The following is a 25,308-nucleotide window of genomic DNA, read 5'->3' as shown; positions in this document are numbered from 1 at the left end:
CTTCAGGTGAGCAAAGGCATGGTTTCCATCAGATTTTGTGAAATACGTAACACAGCGCTCCATTAATGTCTCTTGGGATCCAGAAGCCCAAGTAAAGAACACCTGTAAAGATGTGACGAGGGTAAGGAATCCAGAGGAAGCAGAATCGGGGCAGGAGAGCACCCTGCCACGGGCCTCCGCCTTTGGCATCCTCCCCACATTATCTGCAAGTTTTCCAGATTGTTGTTACTTGTGTATTTTGAACCTTTCTCACCAAAAGCATGCTCTCCCACCTACCAAGTTTCCAGTCCAAAATGGTCTGTCAGGTTACAACAAAGGTTTCTATGACATCAATGAGCTCATGTGTGATCAGTAAACAGGAGACTGAACTCAGGGTAACATGGCCTTGTTCTGGCTCTGGAATAACAGAAATAAAATTTTAAGTTTAAGGAGGAAAGGGGAAAAGTTCTCAGTCATTTCGGCTCTATTTTTAGAGAAATAAAGGGAGTGCGTGCACCTGGGGCTTCTCCCAGCGCGGCATGCCCCCAGCTTTGCGTGATGCCGGCCCGGCAGGTTGCACTTCCTCCTGTGTTCAGCCTTCCTCTTCCACCCACTTTGCTCAACACTCAGAAGCCCGTATTCCTCCTTGACTGTTTCCGTGCACTTTCAACATCCTTTGCGGCGGCCTTCACCACACGATCAGCTGTCTGCCTGGGCTGCCCAGATTATCTCTGGAGGTGCAATTACTGTTTCTGTTAGTGCTTTAGTGACACTAAATGGACACACTATGGACATATTTTGAGTTTATCCCTGATCTTATTTTGACTGTAAGTTCTTGTTCTTTTTAGTGAACACTTTTGCAGAATGAATTGTTTTTTAGGAACATGTATTTTGTGTTATAGTAGAAATCCTGTACTTTGCACTCAGTAAATGCTTAATAAATGCTGACAAATTATTTATACTTAACTATCACAAGAATTTAAAAAAGCGATTCCAAGGAATGACTTGAGAATGAACCTAATTACAAGAATTGAGCAAGGTCATTTGACTCTCTAGAGTACAGAATCTCTAAAAGTCATTTTAATTTGCATGATACATTTATCTCTATTGTTTCAGAGACATAGAAGCTAACTTTCCATTTTCAAGGACTGATGAACAATCATCGATGAGTTCTTGAAGTTGAGTAACAGGAAACTGTACTTGTTTTTCAAACCATTTGGCAATTGTAAGAAGCTGCTGGTCACAAAAGGCACGCCCAATAAACTGCAGTCCTATTGGCAACCCTTGGTTTGAAAGTGCCACAGGGACACTTATGGCTGGCAACCCTGTGGAGAAGAAAGAAACCGATTCGCTGATTACTTCTCCATCCTAAAGGCAGAAACCTCTCCCACTTTCCAGTGCTGGTAAGTAGTGAAGACAGGATGAGGTTTTAAAAACAACAAAAAATACTATAGTACATACATGCTTTGTTCATTTAACAATATATCTTGGACATCACTGTACCAGTTCACAGAAACCTTCTTCACTTTCTTTTTACAGCTGTATAGTAAGTACTCCATTACACAGTTTTACCATAATTCATTAAACCAGTCTCCTACGGTTGGGCATTTAGGTTGTTTTCAGTATTTAGTGATTTCATATAATGTCCTGGTGAATTATGTTGTATGCATATTTTTGATAATCTTGAAAGTATTTTAGGTTTTAGGATTGCTTCATCGAAGGATAAATGTGTGTGTAATTAGATATTAACAAATTTCCCTCCAAAGAAGTTGTGCCATTTTGAATTTCCACCAGCAAAATTAATGCTTTATTTTCTTTGTAAAGCCTTGCCAACAGAGTGTGTCATTGAGTTTTTGAATTTTTGCCCATCCATTAGATGAGAAGTTAGCTCAGGGTAGTTTTAATTCCAGATTTAGGGTACAGAAAGCAAAAAACCCCAGAACAGCTTGTTATACTATAAAACAAGGACGTTTTCAAAATTTAATGGGGATAGTTTTAAAGGACACATACATCTTGAAGGGGTGACTATTGGCCATATTTGGAACAATCTGAGCATCAAAAATAATAATGACAATAATTGCTTATAATACATTAAATTTTATGAAAAGGAAAGTTCTTCAGAGAAACTGCTAGTTAATAAATGCAGAAGGAATGATAAAATTAGAGAAGACTGAATTTGTAATTCTTTAAGTGATAATTAGTTCAGGCAAGGATCATCAATGGATGCTAAAATAATTGGGTTCCAGATTATTAGGGAATAGGATATGCATGTACATAGTCTCAAAATATCAGCATATAAATTGCTTATAAATGATATAAGGAAAAAACTACCTTTATAAGGAAAACATCTGACAGTTACCTTCTTAACCAACTGGTCAACGTAGTTTCCAAAGAGTAACAAACTGAATTTAATTGTTTCCTGACATGAAAAGTATGTAATATTTCTGCCAAAAATGTTTCACTCAGCCCAATCATGAGGAAACAATTTGACGAATCCAGATTATGAATGGGACATCCAATAGGACAAATGTACTGCACTGTTCAAAAAGGCTAATGTCATTTAAAAGAAAGTTTTTAGAAGGTGGAGGATTTCTCATTAGAAACTATGCCAGATGGAAGAAAGTAGCATAACATTTTTTAAGCGCTAAAGACAAGAAAACTAGAATCCTATATCCAGCAAAACTACTTTTCCAAATGGAAAGGGAAATCAAGTTATTCTCAGAAGGAAAGCTAAGCCAATATGTGGCCTGCAGACCTGCCCTAAAAGAATGGCTAAAGAAATTTCTCCAAACACAAAAGAAGTGACAAAGGCGAAAGGAATATAGTGAATAAAATATAGGTGAATAAACAGACTTTCCTTTTCCTCAAGTTTTCTATATTATCTTTATTTAATTTTCTACATTATATGTGATGATTGAAACAAAAATTGTAACACAGACTAATATGGTTTTAAGAAAAACTAACAGAGGGGTAGTGGTTATTCCAGATTTTAAAGACATTTTTAGTACAGTTGATAAAATCTGACTATGACTATATTTGGATTATTACTGAATGAATGTTAGTTTTCTTAGGTGTAATAATAAAATTATGGCTAGGTAGGAGAATTTATTCTTAGAAGATTTGTGCTACAGTATTTAGATGTTGGGTACAGTGTTACAATGTCTGAAACGTTCTTTCAAGGATTCAGCTAAAAACAATGTGTGTGTTTGTGTGTATATTGAAAGAGAGAGACAAAGAGAAGGAAAACAAAGAAGGAGAAATGTGAAAGCACCTCAGTATTCATCATACTACTTTTTTTTTTGTTTTTTGCAGTTTTTGGCCGGGGCTGGGTTTGAACCCACCACCTCTGGCATATGGGGTTAGTGCCCTATTCCTTTGAGCCACAGGCGCTGCCCTCATCCTACTACTTTTTTTGTTCTTCTGTATATTTGAAAGTTTTCAAAATAAAAGTTAAAAAATACTATTAAGAGTATTGCTTCAGACACATGTGTGTGAGGTGTGTGTGGGGAGTACACACACATGCACACATACACATACATTCCTACCTAAACATTCCAGAAGGACAGACTATTGCTGCTCTTAGGGAACAATCTCGCTAGAATTTAAGTTGAACACCGGGATACCTGCTTAAGAATTTGAACGAAACAAAAATGTTGAGGCCTTCTTACCTGCCATATTTACAGCCTGTGTAAAAACATCGTCCTGGGCACTTCGTGTTCTGTTGTCTTCTTTGATGAACTCCAAGTATGGCACTGCCTCACTCAAGGTGGTAGGAGTGAGCAGGACGTCCACTCCAGAATTAAAAACATTCACAAAATCGTTAGCAATGAGGCGTCTCACTTTCTGGGCTTTGATGAAATAGTTCTCATAGTTTCTATGGGGAAAAAAGAGATGATATTTTAAGCACTTTTTGTTTTTTTCTTGGATCAATTCCCTTGCATTAGGCTTCATACAGAACCACTGAATTCTTGAGCAGGCATGATGAAGACCTCAACGTATAAAAATGAATTCTGTTCCACTGTGCTGTTATTCTACTTTGTATATCTAGAATTCACTGTTAGATGTAATTCTACACATATAATCATAAAATATTAAGAATTCTGGGGACATCACTAACCTGGAACATTCATTTTCGGGTGCAGAAAATAAAGTATATAGCAATGGAACAATTTTCGAAAGGTTGCAAAGCTAGACAGTGATACACAAGGCCAGAATTTTCTGTTATAATGCTTTACTTCATCCACAAGATAATGAAAACTAATTATTAAAGGACTTCTGAGGTTTTGCAAAATTCTAACATGGCATCTACCTTAGACACTAGGAAACAATCCTAGAAAATAGGTTCTGAAAATGGAAACTGGGGAAAGTTACAGTGTTTGAATTTTGTATTTTAGGGATAGGCATAGCCTATAAATAAATAAAATGGAAATGTGAAAACTTTGAAAGAATGTTTACTTTACTAAAAAGATAAAGGAAAAAGCCCAACGAAATAGTGACCATAAGTCAATGATACCAAAAAAGGGAAAAAGAAAAAGGTTAAGAAAGATTAGAAAAAAGAACTGTTCTTAACCTCAGTTTCCTCAAATGTAAAAGTGGATATAACTCCATTTCTACTAAGATCCAAATAAATTAAGATAAAAATGTGAAATCCTTTTTACTCTAAAAGAGTCCTATAGAAATATCAGATATCTTTACTATCATTTGATTATAGGGTCTATTGAGAGATCAATGCAGGCATCACATAGGATTTATACAACAACAGTTGATGGCTTAAATACTACATTAACAGCATTCTCAAAAGCTAAATTTTTTTTTTTTTTTGAGACAGAGTCTCACTATGTCACACTCAGTAGAGTGCCTTGGTGTCACAGCTCACAGCAACCTCAAACTCTTGGGCTTAAGTGATTCTCTTGCCTCAGCCTCCCAAGTAGCTGGGACTACAGGTGCCCGCCACAACACCTGGCTATTTTTTGTTGCAGTTGTCATTGTTTAGCTGGCCCAGGCTGGGTTCGAACCCATTAGCCTTGGTGTATGTGGCTGGTGCTGTAACCACTGTGCTATGGGCGTCGAGCCAATTTTTGGGATATTTTTGATTCGTGTTTGAATCAAAATTCTACAAATGCAGAATCTATGGATCCTGAGGACTGACTGTAGTTTGTACTAATCATTTAACTAGAGTGTCAATATTTTTTTGGCTTCGAATACTAGGAACCAAAAGTGCCACAAACAGGCCTTTTCTAATTCAAATAACAAAGATTTTGTTTCTTTAGTAACAATCTTGACTTATAAGACCTGACAAACATGCTACTACTTTTGAGTTTTCAAGAAGGGAGGAAATTCTTACAGTAACTGACTTACTCTTTTAATAAGAAAAAGTTTCCTGAGAGGATTCTTCCTCTCACTACCTCATTGAACCCTTCTCGTCTGGTTGCAGCATACATGGCCTCGGTGGACACATCAATGTCACATCTGTGACCTAGAAACAGAGATTAAATATTACTTGAAAGGAAGCAAAGTTTTGCCTAAAACTTGGCCTCAATTCACATCTTTGTGACCGATACTAAAATTGAAGGAGCGCCCTCCAATGGTTTCTTTTCTCTGCCTGCCTTGTGACTGACTGACAGGTCATGAAGAGAGAAGAAAATACTCCCTCTTTCCTTCCTTCCTTCCAACATTGACTGAGGTCTGTCTTTCCCTGTGCTAGGCACATTAGCTGGGCTAAGCATACCAAGGCAAGATAGCCTCCTTTCAAGACAGTCACAGTCCAGAGAAGCAAACTGAACACAGAGATGTTATAACGAATGGCATAGTACAATTCTAAAGTGGCCAAGGTAGAACGATTCACTGATTTACTTTTCTGAAGCATTAACACAGTCGCAGGCAGTAATTGTCACTAATACGTGAAACTTTCCGATGTTTGAGATGGCTGTTTTAGAAATCCAGAAACCCTGCCATCTTACCGTACTGTAGCCCATCAAATCTTGCCATATTTGATGCCACTTCTGATGTGCACAATACGTGGTAGCAGACAATTGAGTAACTGGTGTGCGGAAGGGACACATCAGTTACTTTGGCTCCCTCAGACTCAAAGAGGTCAGCAGCTTTGGACCAAAGAGACCGTACTTCACTTGATAATTCTGGCACAAGATACTCCTAGGAAAAAGACAAGATACAGACATTAGAACATCTGTATAGATGGTCTTATAAAAATTTGTACTCCAGGACCTTAGGTAATACATTAGAAAATACTATAAAATTGCTGGTAGGTCGTTAGAAAGATAGAATCCACTTAGAAGTGTTTATGACACGACAAATATAGTCCAAAATATTAAGACCTGGATATAATAATGTAAAAGATCAGAGATCTAATTGGGGGACCTATTTGTTAAATGTTTGTTATATCTCAGGTACTCTGCTAGATGTTTTTCAAAGGTTCTCTCATTTAATGCTTTTAACAAGCTCATGATGTCAGTGTTATCATCCTTCATTTTATTAACAAAAAATATTGAGATGAGAAGTTAAGTAATTTTCCTAATGCTATATGGCAGGTGAGCAGAGAATCTTGGATTCCAAACTAGGTCTTTTTAAAAACTTGTACTCTCTCTAAATTCTCAAAAGAAGGTACAGATAATCCCTTTAATGAAAGATTTTAAATAAAGTAGTATTTCTCTACAGCAGTGGTCTCACCTGGGGGCCATTTGTCACTTTTTCCCCAACCCAGGGACATATGGCAACGTCTGCAGACATTTTTGGTTGTGGGTTTGTGGTGTTGGTGGGAATGTTACTGGCCTCCAGGGCTAGAGACCAGCGAGGCTACTAAACATCTTACAATGCACAGAACAGTCTCCAACCACAAACAATTATACAGCCCAAAAGTCCAACAGCAGTGAGGTTGAGAAAACTCGTTATTCTGTAATTTATCTTTCTAAAAGATTTCTAAAAGGTTTAAAGCATTACTATATTGCTAAGTTTAATATTTTTATAAGGTAATTAAACACATGTATGAATTATTCAATTGCTACTATAATATGTGTTATAGCAGTGGTAATATTATAATAATAAAGATTGTAACATTTCTTAAGGTCTTACTATGCAAGCTATGGATTTGGGCTAAGTCCTTTACATAAGGGATGGGCAAACTATGGCCATGGACCAGATTTGACCATCCAGCTTTCTTTGGAAATAAAGTTTTTTAGATACATTTTTAATTTACATATCATCTATGGCTGTTTTCTCACTGTAATGGCAGAGTTAAATAGTTACAAGAAAGACTGTATGGTACAAAATCTGAAGTATTTACTATTTGGCCCTTTAAAGAAAAAGTTTACAAATCCTTGTTTAACATGATTACCTAAATTTTTTTTTTTGGAGACAAAGTCTCACTTTCTCGCCGTGGGTAGAGTGCTGTGATGTCATAGCTCAAGGCAACCTCAAACTCTTGGGCTTAAGTGATTCTCTTGCCTCAGGCTTCCGAGTAGCTGGGACTACAGGCTCCTGGCACAACTCCCAGCTATATATATATATATGTATATATATATGTATATATATATGTGTGTATATATATATATATATATATATATATATTTTTTTTTTTTTTTGTAGTTTTTAGCTGGGGCTGGGTGCAAACCTGCCACCCTCGGTATATTCGGCCGGTTCCCTATTCCTTGAGCCACAGACGCTGCGCAATGCCCAGCTATTTTTCAGAGATGGGGTCTCTCACTCTTGCTCAGGCTGGTCTCGAACCCATGAGCTCAGGTAATCCACCCGTCTTGGCCTCCCAGAGTGCTAGGGTTACAAGCGTGAGCCACCACGCCCAGCCCTTTGACTATCAAATTTAATTCTTAAATATCTCTGAGGTCAATATTTTTATTATCCCCATTTTGCAGATAGGGTAATTGTGCTTTAAAGAGATTAAGTCACATGCTCAAGTCACATGGCTAACAAAAGTGGCAGAGCAGGGATTCAAACACTATCAGTCTGCTTCCCAAGTCTATGCTCTCTATTTGACTTGAGAGTATTTCTGTAAAATAATGAAAGGAAGAATTTACCTTTGGAATTCCTATACATAGTGTGCTCACATCTGTTAAACTGGGGAGTGTGAACGGCTTAACAGGATCCCGTACTGTGGTAGAATCTTTGGGGTCATGCCCAGCTAGCATACCTGTAAGGAAAATATTTATGAGTGATAGACAGTTTTACAGTGGAATTATTTCAAGTAGTATGGAATCATAAAAATACCCAACACAACGGCAGCATCATCCACGTATCGGGTTAGGATTCCTGGCACATCCATCGAATTCACCAGGGGAATGAGACCATGACGAGAAACTAAGCCATAGCTTGGCTTGACGCCCACAAGCCCACAGTGGGCAGCAGGATTTCTGGTCGATCCTCCCGTATCTGATCCTAAAGCTCTGGAAATCAAACAGAATTAGCTGTAGAAGGATGGCATACCCACAATTAGATTTCTAATTACATCTGAAATCTACACTTTTCAATGTATACTTTCTTTCTTTTTTTTTGAATAAGAGTCTCAAGCTGTCACTCTGGGTAGAGTGCCATGGTGTCACAGCTCAAACTCTTGGGCTTAAGCGATTCTCTTGCCTCAGCCTCCAAGTAGCTGGGACTACAGGCACCCGCCACAATGCCTGGCAGTTGTTTAGCTGTTGTTTAGCTGGTCTGGGCCGGGTTTGAACCCGCCACCCTTGGTGTTTGTGGGTGGTGCTGTAACTATTGCACTATGGGCGCCAAGCCTCAATGTATACATTCAAATGGTATTTTCCTGATTATACAAAAGTAACCATGCTCATCTTAGAGAATTCAGAAAGTGGGTTAAAGCATAAAGAGATAACTCAATATTCCATTACCCATAGGCAACACTGTTAACATTTTGGCATATTCACTTCAAATCTTTTTAAAAAATGCATTTTTTTCATACCTTAGATCATTCTACACTCATGACTTTCCATCCCTCTTTTGCTTACCACAAGTCTTTCATTATGTCATTAAAATTACTAAAAAAAAAAAAAATAAAGTATACATAATATTCCATTACATAAATTGGCGATTTCTAGTATTTTAAAGTCCATTATCCTCCTGATACACATATGAGTCTTGGACTTTCCTCTGATGTTACTTGATATTTAAAATAAATCATATTAATGGCGATTTTAAAGAGATTTCTAAAACTAAAATAAACACACCTCGGAAATTCAGATAACAGCCCTTTTGCTACCGTAGATAGAATTTAGAATCGTAGATAATAATTTACTTAAATATTTATGTTGTTTCTAATGAGAATAACTACATAATAAATAACTTTGTAGGGGGTGCCTGTAGCTCAGTGCGTAGGGCACTGGCCACATACACTGAGGCTGGTGGGTTCGAACCGGCCTGGGACAGCTAAATGATGACAACTGCAACAAAAAAAATAGTCGGGTGCTGTGGCAGGCGCCTATAGCCCCAGCTACTTTGGGAGGCTGAGGCAAGAGAATCTCTTTTTATTTATTTATTTATTTTTATTGTTAAATCATAGCTGTGTACATTAGTGCAATCGCCTGTACCCATTCTAAGATGCACCATAGATGTGGCCCCATCCGTTACCCTCCTTCCACCAAAACCTCCCCCCTCCCTTCCCCTTCCTTGGCCCATTCCCCATAAGAGAATCTCTTAAGCCAAAGAGTTTGAGGTTGCTGTGAGCTGTGATGCCAGGGTACTGTCTCAAAAAATAAAATAAAATAGAATAAAATAAATAACTTTGTAATGAAAAGTTTTGAACATATTTATGCTGTTTCCAACTAGAATAACTATATACTAAATAACTTTGTAACAAAAACCTTCAAACATAAATCTTTGTCCATACATCTGATCACTTTTTAGGCTAGCTTCCAAGAAGGAGAGTTAATGGGCATAAGGGTCTGCCTATTATTTTAAGTTCCTGATATATACTGTCAAGTTACTTGTCAGAAAGATTATATTTCTTTTTTTTTTTTTTTTCTTTTGAGATAGAGTCGCCCTGGTATCATAGTTCATAGCAACTTGAAACTCTTGGGCTTGAGCAATACTCCTGCTTCGGTCTCCTGAGTAGCTGGGACTATAGGTGCCTGTCACAACACCCAGATAGTTTTTCGATTTTCAATGGTGACAGGGTCCCTGCTCTTGTTCAGGCTGGTCTTGAACTCCTGAGGTCAAGCAATCCACCTGCCTTGGCCTCCCAAGAGCTAGGATTACAGGGCTGAGCTATCATGCCCAGCCCTCCAAATTATATTTCTAATTGCAGTAAATCACATTGTGTTTTAACTTTTCACATTATCACTGAGTACTAGTTTTTAAAAATTTGTGTTAATTTGATAACCAAAAAGTTTAGTTTATGTGCATTTTTAATAATTTTTCACATTTAGTTGTATTTGCATTACCCAACTATAAAGTGATTGCTCATTTCTTTACCCAGTTACCTATAGAGTTTGTGATATTCTTATTTTAAAAAGCCAGAAAAACAGAAAGTTAACCAAGAGGACATTCTGCTAAGTGAAATAAGCCAGTCACAAAAGGACAAATACTATATAATGCCACTCACATGTGGTACCAGAATAATTAAATTCGAAGAGACAGAAAGGAGAAGCGTGGTTACCAAGGGCAAGAGAAAGGTTAATGGATAGAGAGTTTCAGTTTTGCAAGATGAAAAGATTCTCGGAGCACAAACATGTACTTAATGCTTCTGAACTATATACTTAAAATAGTTAAGATGGTAAATTTTATATATTGTGTATTTTACCACAATTTAAAAACCTATTTTTCAATGCAATCCCCATCAAAATACTGATGACATTTTTCACAGAAATAGAAAAAACAATCCAAACATTTAAAAGACCTCGAGTAGCCAAAGCCCTCCTGAGCAAAAAGAACAAAACTAGAAAAATCTTATTACCTGACTTTAAATTATACTGCAAAACTATAGTCATCAAAACCGCATGATACTGGCATTAAAAACAGACACATAGACCAAAGGAACAGAACGGAGAACACAAATAAACCCACACATCTATAGTGAACTTATCTTCAGCAAAGTTACCAAGATCATATCCTGGGGAAAGGACAGTCTTTTCAATAAATAGTGCTGGGAAAAGCAGATATCTATATGCAGAAGAATGAAACTTAGATCTTTATTTCTTACCATATATAAAAATCAAATAAGAATGGGTTAAAGACTTAAATCTAAGACCTGAAATTTTTAAACTACTAAAAGAAAGCATTGGCATACCCTCGAAACATACAAACGTACCCCCAAAGCACAGGCAACCAAAGCAAAATTGGACAAATGGGATCACATGAAGCTAAAAGCTTCTGCATGGTAAAGAAAATAATCAACAAAGAGACAATCCACAGAATGGGAGAAAATATTTGCAAACTACTCATCTGATAAGGCATTAATAACTAGAATAGATAAGGAGCTCCAAAAACCATGGTGGCTCACTGGGAAAAAGTAATCTGGTTAAAAAATGGCAAAATATCTGCATAGATATTTTTCAAAAGAAGACATACAAATGGCCAACAGGTATATGAAAACAATGCTCACCATCGTAAGAGAAAAGCAAATCAAAACTACAATGAGATATCATCTCACCCTGGTTAAAACAGCTTCTATCAAAAAGATAATCAATAGCAAAGAACGCTGTTTTGGGAATGTAAATTAGTTTACTATGAAGAACAGTATGGAGGTTCTTCAAAAACCTAAAAATAGGCTGGGCATGGTGGCTCACACCTGTAATCCTAGCACTCAGGGAGGCGAGGTGGATGGATTGCTTGAGCTCCTGAGTTCTAGACCAGCCTGAGCTGGTTTCTATTAAAATAGAAAAACTGAGGCAAGAGGATCACTTGAGTCCAAGAGTTGAAGAGTGCCTTGAGCTATGATGCCATGGCACTCTACCCAGGGCAATAGCTTGAGACTGTCTCAAAAAAAAAAAAAAAAATCCCTAAAAATAGAACTACCATGGTATGTATATCCAAAAGGAAATCAATATGCCAAAAAAAAAAAAAAAATCTGCATTCCATGTTTACTGCAGTAAGATTCACAATAGCCAAGATTTGGAATTATCCACCAATAGATAAATGAATAAAAAAAGTTGGGGGATGTTTCAACAATGGAATATCATATAACCATAAAGAAGGATGAAATCCGGGCATTTGCAACAACATGGATGGAAATGGAGAACATGATGTTAAGTCCAATAAGTCAAGCAGAGAAAAACAAATCTCACATGTTCTTGCTCATATGAGAGAGCTAAATATTAAAACAATTGATTTCCTAGAGAGAATAGAATGATGGTTACCCGAGACTTGGAAGGTCTGGGGAAGAAGGGATACAGTGGGTGCAAACATCTAGTTAGATAGAAGGAACAATATTTGGTAGCCCCACAAAGTAACTATAGTCAACAACAAGGTATGGTACACTTTAAAACAACTAAAAGAATGGAACCGAAATGTTCCTAACACAAAGAAATGATAAATGCCTGAGGTGATCAATACCATAATTACCCCGATTTGATTAATACCCATTGCCTGCCTCTATCAAAACATCACATGTACCAATATACAAATATCATGTACTCTTATTTAAAAAAAAATATTTCAGGGGAAACGAAGTTTCATTGTAGAAAAGCATTCCACATCCATTATAAAAATTAAAACATTAGATAACTATATGAGGGTATCAAGTAAGATTTCTCTTATAATCACAGTCCCCATAATAGCCTTGCTATCAGTTTTGATATATATCCATCCAGACTTCCAGACTTATCTACACAATGACTGACACGTATGTGTACATAATTATTATTATTATTTTTTTTTGTAGAGACAGAGTCTCACTTTATGGCCCTCGGCAGAGTGCCGTGGCCTCACGCAGCTCACAGTAACCTCCAACTCCTGGGCTTAAGCGATTCTCCTGCCTCAGCCTCCCGAGCAGCTGGGACCACAGGCGCCCGCCACAACGCCCGGCTATTTTTTGGTTGCAGTTTGGCCGGGGCTGGGTTTGAACCCACGACCCTCGGCATATGGGGCAGGCGCCCTACCGACTGAGCCACAGGTGCCGCCCTGCATAATTATTATTTTTAACAGAAGTAAGTCATACTATCCACAGTGTTTTGCAAGTTATTTTTCAGTTGTTGTTAACTGAAGAGATACCTTGGCTATCTTTTCCACGTCACTGCACAGTGCTCTATCACATCCTTTCCCTGGCTGCCCAGTACGCTAAGAATGTTCCTGTTTTTTAAACCAATATAAAAGAAACAAATCAAAAAGGGGGCAACAAAAGCAGCATACTTTATAGTTGGGATACAACAAAAGCAGCATACTTTATAGTTGGGATATATTCCATCGCAGGTTACTTTAGGTCTTTGCTTCTGTGGATTACATTTAAAGTGAAGCTCTGCACTGAACACCTCTAACAACAACATGGCACTTGTGACCTACAGAAAAACGCAAATCAGACTTCCTCCTTTACCATGTCCATTTAAGCCACAAAATCAGAGCACTGCTTGCTTTCACAATTTTAAAGGATACATTTTGCTTATTAGCATTCACTGGCTGCTGTGTAAAAGTAAACCTTACATTTCCACAGGAATTATGTGTCAAAGTGCCATCTTCTCAAAGCACGTTCAGAAAGATGAACGCTAAGTGGGATGAGGGTAGAAAAAAAGGCATCTAATCCCACGGTCCTAACTTGTCAGGACTTTCATTAATATTAATGCAATGCCATAAAATTCCACAGATATAAAGTGAAATGGTTTTACTTGTTAATAAGATTTCAGGAAAACTGAGAAATAAAATCTGTAGAACTTAAATCTCCATAGCTCTAAAAAATAAAAATAACTTACTGGTTGTTGCAATGAATGTGCATGTGAAAGAGCTTAGTTTTAGTGGATAATTAAGGAGAGATAAAACACATACAGTATTACTAAAGCAACGCATTCAATTTAGTTAAATTGAGACTGATAAAATAAATGTAACAGCAGCCATACTTACTTCCTCTTCTTTAGGTGGTTAAGAAATGCTTTATAGATAGTTATAAAGCCTTAACATATGATCAATAGATTCTTACCAAATACAAAGTAGGAAAGGTGCACAGAACCAGTTCCTAACAAGGAAAAAAGCTTTACTTATTGACATATATTTTTAGTTGCAGATTTGTGAAAACACTATTTTAAATATCTTATATATATATAATACATATATTGATATATATGTAATATTGATATTTATATTGAACATTCTTTTCTTTTCCTCCCCTCCCACACACAAAAGTCATATTTAGCCAAAGGATAAAACACCGCTGACAGTTTAGCCCAGCAGCACTCAACTAAAACCATGGTATGTTGGTCCCTAAATATTTTATAACTAGAGAGCAGACACTCAATAAATTATTTTAAAAATGAAATTCGGTGAAGTTTATCTGTGTCAATGCTTTATTCTGCAAGATCCATAAAACTATGTTTTTAAGAGAACCAGATACTACAAAGGAAAAGTTTAAATATTATTTTAAATTAAAGTTAAATGTGTAAAATATATGTAGCAAACTATACAGGTGAAGTGTATTCATAAGACACAGTTTTCATATACATCTGAACACAAATAGATCACTAAAGAGAAATTAAAATCCCAAGGTATGCGCTACTCTATTGTTGGATTTTGCATACAGCTTACCACTGTTTGTATTTGGATAAGGTTTAAAGAGAAGCATCTTACGCCAAGCACGTGAACGCTGACACGGCAGCCGCGCTCCCACCGGAGCTTCCTCCAGTTATTACCCAATTTGAATCTTCATTCTCGCCATGTGGCTTCTGCCTCCTCCTTTCTCTATATTGTCTTGAATAACTCCAGGGGTTTTTAACTGGTCCAAAGATACCGTCTGTGCTTCCAGAACTGAGATGAGAGGAAGAGAAGCCAGACACCTTAGTAAAGCCTTCATTTTAGGTGACAATTTCATCTTCTGAGTATTTGCTTCTGACACTCATTGAGCTTTTGATAATCCACTGACGCATAAATTGGAAAAGAAGTACCTTTCATTAATTTTATGGTTGAGGAGGAAGGGAAGGAAGAACAGTTGTGGCAGGAAGTAGACAGAACTAGTCTGTAAGAGATTCAACTGAAGATGATTTCCTTCATGGAAAATGGGCAAAAAATCTGAATAGATAATTCACTGAAGAAGATAGATGGATGGCGAAATAAACACGTGGAAAGGTGTTTAACATCACTTGTCATCAGGGAAATGAAAACTAAAACCCAACTGAGATACACAAATATATCTATCAAACAACTAAACATAATTGCAGAGGGACTAAGAAGCTGGCATTAGAATCCTCAAGAAATCACCTCACTACTTTTAGGTACCTATATATAGTGAAATTAAAGGTATATAGATCAGCAATTTTTAACCAGTGTGCTACCCAAAATTTTAAGCATTAGTTAAATTATTTTCAAAGCACAGTAAGTACATCCTTTTTTAAACTCTTTTTTAATCAACATAATTTAAGTGTGCTGTGTACGTTCAACTGTAGGTTCAAGTGTGCTGCGAGATAAGAAAGGTGAAAAACACTGGTGTAGATCGAATAAAAGATAATAAAATTTCAATTTTACTTACCCCATAGCAAACTCATCTAAATTCGTTTTCCCCATTAGCAGAGCTCCCTGATCCAACAACTTCTGGACAACTGTAGCATTATAAGGTGGTACATAACCTGAGAAAAATTCAGTCATTTTTATGATAGGAGATAAAATAGTGAACATGTAAATCATATGCAGGAAATAAGATTTTAAATTGCAATTAAGTGATTCATATGGACATACTGACATGTTTGAATTATTCCTAATTTAAATAGTAGGTTATACTTTATTCCAGGAGTTGATGTTATCTACCACTAACTATATATATTTTCCAAAGATAGTCTGTGCATTTGGTATTTCTGTAATCTGAAAACACTGACTTCAACACTTATTTCTACAAAATGCCACACGATAGTCAGAGATGTACCTAATTCATTCGCAACTAATTGTGAATTGTTATTTGCTCACTGTAGTTGACTTTTTCCTCTCCGATGATGTATTTCTGGTTAGAAATACATCTTTCTTTTCTTTTTTTTTGTAGAGACAGAGTCTCACTTTACTGCCCTCAGTAGAGTGCCGTGGCGTCACACGGCTCACAGCAACCTCCAGCTTTTGGGTTTATGTGATTCTCTTGCCTCAGTCTCCCGAGCAGCTGGGACTACAGGCGCCCGCCATAATGCCCGGCTATTTTTTTGTTGTTGCAGTTTGTCCGGGGCTGGGTTTGAACCCACAACCCTCGGCATATGGGGCCGGCGCCCTATTCACTGAGCCACAGGTGCCGCCCCTAGAGCTTTATTTTCAATTAAAATTTCCTCTAGCTATTAAAAAGCTCCAGCGTATATTCCAAAACAATTACAACAGTTCACCTGTTAGAGGAATGGGGGGGCAGAGTCCTCATGTAATATTACTTTTAGTATGCAGTGCTCTGAATAACCTTTTCCCCATTTCTTTACTTCTCCTAGGATCTTGACAAACAAGCTTCTTTTTGACTTACTGAACTCTAAGAAAATAAAACTAAGTATCATTATACTGTGCTATAGAAGATAGAGGAATCAGGAAATAAAACAGAACTGGTTAGTAGTACCCACAAGCTACAGAGGGCAGCTTAGTTGCAGCGCAGGCAGTCCAGAGAGAAAACAGAGAAGTGAACCGAAGGAGAGGTAATGATGGCCCAGTTCATACTTATTCCTACTTATTAATGACTTGGAGTTAGACGTCAGTTAGCGTGTTTGTGGTGGTCAGTTACTAAGTCTCCCTAAAATGTAGGACTTGTAAAACTTCTGAAATAGCATTCATTCATTAAGCTGGCCTATCTCTGTAAAGAATAATTCTGCATTCTGAAAGAGTAAATAATAAAAACAGATAATACTAAATATAGTCTATCCTAAGTACTTCTTTCAAAGATATAATTAGTCTGAGATTACCTTGGTACTTCAGTATCTTCAAAACTAAAAAATACTTACTTTTACAAAATTATTAATACTTTGGTCAGCTCAACTTTACCTTTCAGCATATTTGATGCACATGTTGTCTCAATGCCAGATGTGCTAAAGTTGTCTTTTACTGCAATAGGAATTCCATCTAAAACCCCAAGTGACTGACCTGCATTAAAAAACCAAAAGAATAATACTAGACGGAATAGTTCAAAATATCAATATAAGGACATATCAATACCTATTTTTGGCAAAGATATTTCTTCAGAAATCAAATTTGTTACTAGTAGAAATTAATACAGTTGGACATTATAAAGCATCACATATCCACTAACCTCATTTTTATTATACCTTGTAGCAAGTTCTTTAAATAAGGGTATGTTTTATGTTTAAAGTTTCACTTGCCAAATGGAGGCTGCTATATCCAATTAAACTCCTTCTCTAGAGATATAATGATTAAGTGTAATTAAAAGTAATTTACCATTCTTGTATCTTTTTTCTGATTCTTCAGCTTGTTTTAAGGCCACCTCTTCTGTTACAGTAATGTAGGCATTTAGATGCTTAGTCTTCTTGATAAGAGAGAGACATTGTTGACAGAGCTCTGTTGGTGTAATTTGGCCTTGTTTCAGTGCCGCAGAAACCTGCAGCATATAAAATTCAAAACCCTTTCACTGAGTCTGCAGAAGTTTCAAATATTATACTGAAAGGAATGATAGAGAGGCTACTTATTAACATAAAATTTATATAGTTTCATATTAAAAATATGAAGTGAGGCTTGGGTTCAAACCCAAGAGATCCAATCATCTCTAACTCAGTGTAGTGAACAAAGGTAGCACATGGATCAACTTGAGAACAGGTGGAGAAAATGACCTCCTTCTCCCGGCCTAGCTTTCTGGTTCTAAGTCCGAAGTTGAGAGTTCAGCAGAGCTCAGGCCCACGTGTGGGTGAGGGATGGGTATGGGTACAGAGGGTAGCTGAGTTGCAGATTATGTACAGAGGGTAGCTGAGTTGCAGCGCAGAGAGAAAACAGAGGCGTGAACCGCAGGAGGCCCTGTAGGACTTTATGGCTCTAAATAAGTATTGTGGAATTAAAGTATGTGCTGCTATGAATTGAGAAAAATGCTTATAAAACTAAAAAACAAACCTTTCTGAAATTCTGGCTCTGATGCATTAGGAAGGCTAGTAAAGAAAGTGTTAAAATAATCTGTTCTACAAGTAACCAGAATATGTATATTGACAGGAAGTAGGACCTGAGATGAAGCCATGATTGTTAATGTTTCCTGTAGGAAGTAATAATAATATGTACTCCCTCATCAGATAAGAGGAAGGAATATCAAGAAGTCAAAGATGACACCCAAACTGCAGATTACTTGAAAAGAGAGTTGGATAAGATGGGAGATGAGAGATCAGGGGGCTAGAGGAAGACCTAATATTTACTGAGTATTTACCAAGAGCCAGGCACTGTTGCTTTATAGCACTTAACCCTATGTCTTCATTTCACTCTTAAAACCATACAACTCAGAATTATTAACTTCCTTTGACAAATGAAGAAACTGAAGGTCAGAGAGGGTGAGGGATTTGTCTAACATCACACAAAGAGTAAAGGACAAGGTGACTTCAGAAGACACGCTCCTCACCATTTCTATTAGAAGTGTAGCCTGTACTCCAAATTGTCGCTGTATTTTCACATGTCCTATATGCAACAAGCAACAGGAGTTTGCATTTGAGTGGAAAATCTGCAAATGATCCTTTCTCAGCTATTGAATAAATCATCAAAGCAATGGCATTCTCAGGGCTGAGGGTTTCAGATGTGAAAAGCAGTGGGCTCAGGTCACCGAGAGGAGCCCTCATGCTCATGGACAAAAGGAAAGGGACTTCCATGGGGACGCTGTGGGAGGGCTCCAGGGACCAGAGGGCACTTAAATTAAGGAGGTAACTTAGTGACAAGAAGAGATATTTCTGTTGAATAGTCTGTATGAAATATAAACTCTTTAGAAAAAGCTAGAAAGAAATGGAAGCAGGATGGTGTAATACTGTGTGTATGGAGTGGGAAGAAAGAAGACAGAGGTAGGCGGTCAGAAGGGACTCAGACCTGGCAAAAGCCCAGAGCTAGAGCGACGGAGCAATATAAAGGCCGGCCTATTCCTTTTTTTTTTTTTTGTAGAGACAGAGTCTCACTGTACCGCCCTCGGTAGAGTGCCATGACGTCACAGGACTCACAGCAACCTCCAGCTCTTGGGCTTAGGCGATTCTCCTGTCTCAGCCTCCCGAGTAGCTGGGACTACAGGCGCCCGCCACAACGCCTGGCTATTTTTTGGTTGCAGTTTGGCCGGGGCTGGGTTTGAACCCGCCACCCTCGGTATATGGGGCCGGCGCCCTACTCACTGAGCCACAGGCGCCGCCCAAGGCAGGCCTATTCCATGGCAAAATTCTAACAGTCAGGAAACTGTGTCTGCTGCCTTCTCTCCCCGAATGCCTACACTCCTCATGCTGCTTTCTGACTTGCCAACTGCTGTCAGAGCTACGGAGATACAGATATGGCCAGATAGGCAAAAAATGAGATTGCAGGAGCACTCATTTTAGACGGTGCTGCTCGTCATTAGGACCATTTTAAGGAACTCCAGGTTAGAGAAAATCAATAGGGGAATTGAAAAGAGAAGTGAAAACAGAGATGCTAATTAGCTAGTATGGAGGGACCATAAGGAGTAGGAAACATGAACTACAGCTCCCAGAGACAAAACTGCAGGTGTCGTCTCTGAATATAAAAGAAAGTCAACTGAAAAAAGCTCTCTCTCCATGGCAAGTCTTTCCTCTAATGGAAACTAGGCCTTCCCTAGCAGTCACTGCTGCTCAGGGCCTACCTTCCATGTACCACGGAGTCCAGTCTGTTTGGGGGGCGGGGATGGACAGGCAGTGTCCTCCTTGTTCCTCAGGCCCTTCTCTTCCCGTTTCCCTCAAGGATCAGGGCTGGGTGGTGCCTGTAGCTCAGTGGGTAGGGCGCTGGCCCCATATACCAAGGGTGGCAGGTTTGAACCCAGCCCTGGCCAAACTGCAACAAAAAATAGCAGGGCATTATGGCAGGTGCCTGTAGTCCCAGCTACTCAGGAGGCTGAGGCAAGGGAATCGCCTAAGCCCAGGAGTTGGAGGTTGCTGTGAGCTGTGACACCACAGCGCTCTACTGAGGGTGATAAAGTGAGACTCTTAAAAAAAAAAAAAATAATGATCAGGGCTCATCTGGAGCACATGCCCTAGAGGAGAGTATTCCCCTGCTGGTGTGCTGATTTACAGTCTCCCAGGTTCTACTTTTCAGGCATTGATAGTTTTAGCACCTACCTCACTGTCATCTTTGTTGTCACTCCTGCCCACCCAAACTTCAAGTCTGTGTACACTGACAAAAAGTTTTCCTTCACCTCACCTAGTTGCCAAATGTCTGGGTCACAGCCCAAACAACATCATTACCAACACCCATATAATCTCCTAAACATCATTTCAAATCATCCCACATCTCCGGCCTCTCAGGTCACTGACAGTTACTACCCACACAGCCAGTAAGAAATTGGGGCCCTCAGGCCCACGACCACAGGAAACAGAATCTGCTAACAACTAGTGAGGCTGGAAGACGCCTGGAGCTGCAGATGAAGCCGCAGGGCAGGCTGACACCTCACTCTCAGCCTTGTGCAGCTCTGAGCAGAAAACCCAGTGACTCCATGGCCAGACTTCTGCCCCACAAAACTGTGAGATAATAAGACTATACTATTGTAAAAACAAAGTTTGTACTAATTTGTTACACAGCAATAGAAAAACTAATATACCTTAGAAAAATTAAGAACACTTCCTCAGGAACCACTGCCACTCTTCTTAGAAAGCCAGGGAAGGAAAATTACAAATACATGTAATTTATTTATTAGTAATTTAGTCCTTTTGGCAAAATTGTTAATAGCTTAGTTCTAGGCATTCTCCTGGATGCTTTATATTTCATTTAATCTTTATATCCACACTGAATGGCGGATATTAACTCCACTTTATATATAAAATACTGAAGTTCCTGCCTGAGGTCACAGAGCCACAAAGCAGCAGAGCTGGGATTCAACCAAGGACTGACCGTGTTTCCAAAACTCATGCTCTGAACCCTGTACTACAGGGCGAGTATCCTTATCCAAAATTCATGGGACTGGAAGTGTTTCAGATTTTGGAATGCTGTATTTGCATTATACGCTTCCTGACTGAGCATCCCTAATCAAAAAATCCCAAATCTGAACTGCTCCAATGAGCATGACCTTTGAATGTCACAGCATTCAAAAAGTTTTGGATTTTGGACCATTTCAGATTTTTGATTTGGGATGCTCAACCTAATTATTCTCTATAATAATATAGAGGTATTTTATCTGCAAGATATTAGGGTATTTACTCCTCTGTAAAAAAGGAGATAACATTTTTATAAACTTGACAGATAACACAGGAATTCACTTAGAAAAAAAGCTGTCTTGGAGAAAATTGCCTTGATAAATGCTGAAAGCGTAGGAGAGCTGTTGAGGGCTGAGGGTCCTGCTGGTTTTAGCACCCAGCTAACACGCTCCATTCATGCTTTTATCTTCACGTTCCATGGAACTCCATGTCAAGATCACCAGCAATGCCCAGTGATCACGTTATAGTAGCTCCTCAGGAGTCTTCAACACAAGCACTCAGCCCCTCCTAGAAATGCTTCTTTACTCCTGCTTTCCTTCGGCCTCACTGGCCATTCTTTCACGTCTCTTTGCTGGCTTTACTTCCTGTTGCAGGCCACTAAATGTTGGAAAATTTTAGGTCACTCAGCTTCTCCAGTAATCTCACATGGCCATGTAGCTTTAATTACCTTCCATACTCTGGCCAATTTACATCCTTATATCCAGCTTCTTTCCTGAACTCCAAATTCTTGTATCTACCTGCTTAACTGACATCGTTACTTGAGTTTCCAGGCGGCATCTCAAAATTAATGGCTAGAACAGAATTCTTAATAACCTACTGCTCCAAACTTGCTTCCTTTGTTTTTTCCGTCTTGGCAAATGCTACCATTTCCCTAATTGCCCAGGCCAAAAATCTAAGTATCTCCTTGATTCTTTTTTTTTTTTGGCCAGGGATGGGTTTGAACCTGCCACCTCCGGCATATGGGACCAGAGCCCTACTCCTTGAGCCACAGGCGCCGCCCTATCTCCTTGATTCTTTTCCCCAAGCCCCATATCCAACTCATCTGCAAGCCCTAACATTAAAAAAAAAAAAAAAACCCACTCCCATTACCTTTATGCCACCAGCCTATCCACGCTGCCATCATCTCTTACCAATGTGACAGCCTTCTCACTGGTCTTCTTGCTTCCTTGCTTGCTTTCCTGTAGGCCACAGTCCTTAATAGTAACCTCAAGGAGCTTGTAAAATTTTAAATCAGTTCACATCCATAGACTCAAAACTTTCCAGACATTTTTCATTACACTTAGAATAAAATCCACAGTGAGCAGGGGATGGTGGCATGCACCTGTGGTCCCAACTACTCAGGAGGCTAAAGAGGGAGGATCCCTTGAGCCTAGGAGTTGGAGGCTGCAGGGAGCCGGTAGAAGTGACATGCTTTATTCAACTCCAGCTCTTGGGGCAGGTGACCTAGCACAGAAAACCTCTTTCCCACCCACCCCACAGGCAGAAAGCCTTAGGGCCTTAAATAGCCAACTGTTTTAATTGCACGAGGACTTTATGGACACCCGTATAGTAGCCAGAACAACAGTGGCTCCAAATAAAACACTAATGGGGGATCAGCACCTGTAGCTCAGTGGCTAGGGTGCCAGTCACATACACCAGAGCCGGTGGGTTGGAACCCAGCCTGGGCCTGCCAAACAACGACAACTACAACCAAAAAATAGCCAGGTGTTGTGGTGGGTGCCTGTGGTCCCAGCTACTTGGGAGGCTGAGGCAAGAGAATCACTTAAGCCCAAGAGTTTGAGGTTGCTGTGAGCTTTGACGCTACAGCACTCTACCGAGGGCGACATAGTGAGACTCTGTCTCAAAAGAAAAAACAAAACAAAACAAAAAACTACTAATGGGGATTACTTAGGAACACAAGGCAACTGCCCACTTAATCATGGTTATTCAAAACAATAGGGCACCTCCCGGCCTTCAGGTGAGAAAGTCTAATTAAACTCATCTTCCCCACATTAAGGAAGTGTAAAACTTGTGAAAATCAAAATAAAGTCATTTGTGTTAGAACCCTGACAAATGGAGCCAGAGAAGGCCATGAAGCGAGTGTTCTCATGCATGAATGGCTGATAACAAGAACTATCACAAAAGCTTGCAAAACCCAGAACCTTTCACAAAGGCTATTGACACTTTACATACACACATACAAATACTTCTGCAAGGATGTCTAACAGCTGCATGTTCCCATCTTGAACTGACACCACTCTTGCTATTGACCTTTGTAGCTAGCAAGAATTCAAAATAATTTAATCTTCCTTGTTTTGTCTTTAAAAACTTACCCTTCCTTCCACCTGCTTGAATATACACATAGTTTATAAGGGCACAAGTATTCTCATTGAATTGTTACTCTCAAATAAATATAATTTTCTTTTGGACAGTTTCCCTCAGGTGAAAAGGCAGAAAAAGAAAATACCAGCATTTTATAGGTTGTATTATATTTTAAAACAAGTTTTGGGGTGTTTTGTATATTTAAAAAACAAATGTGATTCCCCACCAACAATATGTCAGATCCAATTTAAGATAGTAAGATAATATTGTATTTTGGGGAAGAACTATTTATTATTTAAAGCAGGCGTCCTCAAACTTTTTAAACCGGGGGCCAATTCACTGTCCCTCAGACCGTTGGAGGGCCGGACTACAGTTTAAAAAAAACAAACAAACTATGAACAAATTCCTATGCACACTGCACATATCTTATTTTGAAGTAAAAAACAAAACGGGAACAAATACAATTCACGCCACTTCATGTGGCCCGCGGGCTGCAGTTTGAGAACGCCTGAAAAGTCTGTGAATTTAAAATTCTCATTATAACTTACAGCTTTGTATAATTATGCCAGCTGGGAGGGAAAAAAAAGATGACGTCCCAGATGGGAAGACAAATGGAAGATGAAAGGCAGCCTCTACTTGTCCCCAGAAGTCACTGGGAGCCTTTTAAAACCCTACAGGGAGGGCCCTTACTTCATAGATCTGTCTGATTAAGTCTACAGTGGGACACAGCTGTATTTTAATAAGCTCCCCCCGCCCCACACAGGTGATTCTGATAGCAGCTGTCGTAGACTGTACTAGAAGTTGAGAGATCTGGGCCAGAAGGCAGGGAGACCTGAATTAAAGCTATGATAGCAGAAATAACACCAGAGGACATAGTCCAGCCATATCAACAAGATATTGACAGGGCTTAATGACTTATTGAATATAAAAGATGAAGAAGAATCTAAGAATAAATGACATTTTAAAGGATACATTAAGAATTGGGAAGAATTTGGGGGTGGTGGTGTTTATTTTTAAGACAGTATTTGAGAGGTAAGGGGGAATCCTGTTACGATGATGACTTCAACTTTGGTTTAAGTGAGTTTGAGGTGCTTAGGGGACATCTGGAAGAGCTGTCCAGAAGGCATTCAGATTTAGCCTAAAGTTCAAAGTGATGTCCAGGAAGTGGAGACATAGGTTAGGGAATCTGATATCTTAATGTTTAAAAGAGGCATAGAAAATGATTTAAAAAAAAAAGACTATTTGGATTTTGCAAAATACAAATTCGCCAGGCTCCTTAGCGAGAACCTCAGTGGCTGAATCTCGGGGACAAAAGAGAAATTGAAGTGGTCCAGCAAAGTCCCCCTTATCTGGTAAAGCCCCCTCTGGAGCCCGACTCTAGCTTGAGTAAACGTCTAATTCCGAGAAGCTGGATGGATAATACACTTCCACCTACAGCTGCGCAGTGCAGAGATCTCCCCTTTTGAGGTTCTAACTCTTGAGCAAGGTATGGTGAGTGCAGCCTAAGAAATGAACGGTCAGAATCCCCCAGCCAGTTGAAGGGAAGAAGGCGGCGAGGCCAACCAAGGTGAGCAGTCAGACGGGAACTCCTTATCCATGGAGCCCACGAAACTTTCCGCCCTCCCGGGCCCTTCATCGGGCTAATCGCACTCACTTCTCTGAGGGTCCGGCCCAGCATGGTCTTCATGCTCAGGCTGTCACCACCAGGGCCAGGAGACAAGGAGGTAGGAAAGAGGTCAACAGCCCCCGCTGAATTATACGGGCGCAGCCATCTTTGATCGTCACCGACCCCTCAGCATAGAGTACTCCG

General features: G+C 39.1%; 1 protein-coding gene across 5 annotated transcripts; it reads right to left on the bottom strand.

Moving 5' to 3' along the window:
- Positions 1–1,057: 1,057 nt before the first annotated feature.
- Positions 1,058–25,297, bottom strand: QRSL1 (glutaminyl-tRNA amidotransferase subunit QRSL1). Of its 5 annotated transcripts, XM_053590629.1 has the most exons (12): positions 25,153–25,275; positions 22,287–22,375; positions 17,494–17,613; positions 17,083–17,181; positions 15,617–15,713; positions 14,722–14,898; positions 8,218–8,393; positions 8,028–8,140; positions 5,940–6,132; positions 5,338–5,455; positions 3,648–3,853; positions 1,058–1,304 (listed from the first exon to the last, which is right to left on the bottom strand). In XM_053590629.1, exons 2-12 carry the CDS (start codon positions 22,318–22,320, stop codon positions 1,084–1,086), a joined length of 1,554 nt encoding a protein of 517 aa, XP_053446604.1. In that variant the 5' UTR covers positions 22,321–22,375; positions 25,153–25,275; the 3' UTR covers positions 1,058–1,083. The 5 variants fall into 5 exon arrangements, with proteins under 5 accessions (XP_053446604.1, XP_053446603.1, XP_053446607.1 ...); XM_053590628.1 differs by lacking the exon at positions 22,287–22,375 and having other exon boundaries at positions 17,494–17,653; positions 25,153–25,297; XM_053590632.1 differs by lacking the exon at positions 22,287–22,375 and having other exon boundaries at positions 25,153–25,246.
- Positions 25,298–25,308: the final 11 nt, after the last annotated feature.

The sequence above is a fragment of the Nycticebus coucang genome, chromosome 5 (assembly GCF_027406575.1).
Source record: "Nycticebus coucang isolate mNycCou1 chromosome 5, mNycCou1.pri, whole genome shotgun sequence".
In the NCBI taxonomy this organism is placed as follows: Eukaryota; Metazoa; Chordata; class Mammalia; order Primates; family Lorisidae; genus Nycticebus; species Nycticebus coucang.
This window is presented reverse-complemented; position numbering and strand designations above follow the sequence as displayed.

What these genes read in the sequence shown, in the direction of transcription:
- QRSL1 (XM_053590628.1), bottom strand. Translation starts at nt 25,185, where the DNA reads ATGAAGACCATGCTGGGCCGGACCCTCAGAGAA. An exon ending in AGAAAAAAGATACAAGAATG is followed by an intron (nt 17,182 to 17,493) that starts GTAAATTACTTT and finishes TTTTTAATGCAG; the next exon opens with GTCAGTCACTTGGGGTTTTA. An exon ending in ATTTGATGGGCTACAGTACG is followed by an intron (nt 5,456 to 5,939) that starts GTAAGATGGCAG and finishes CTCTGTTTCTAG; the next exon opens with GTCACAGATGTGACATTGAT.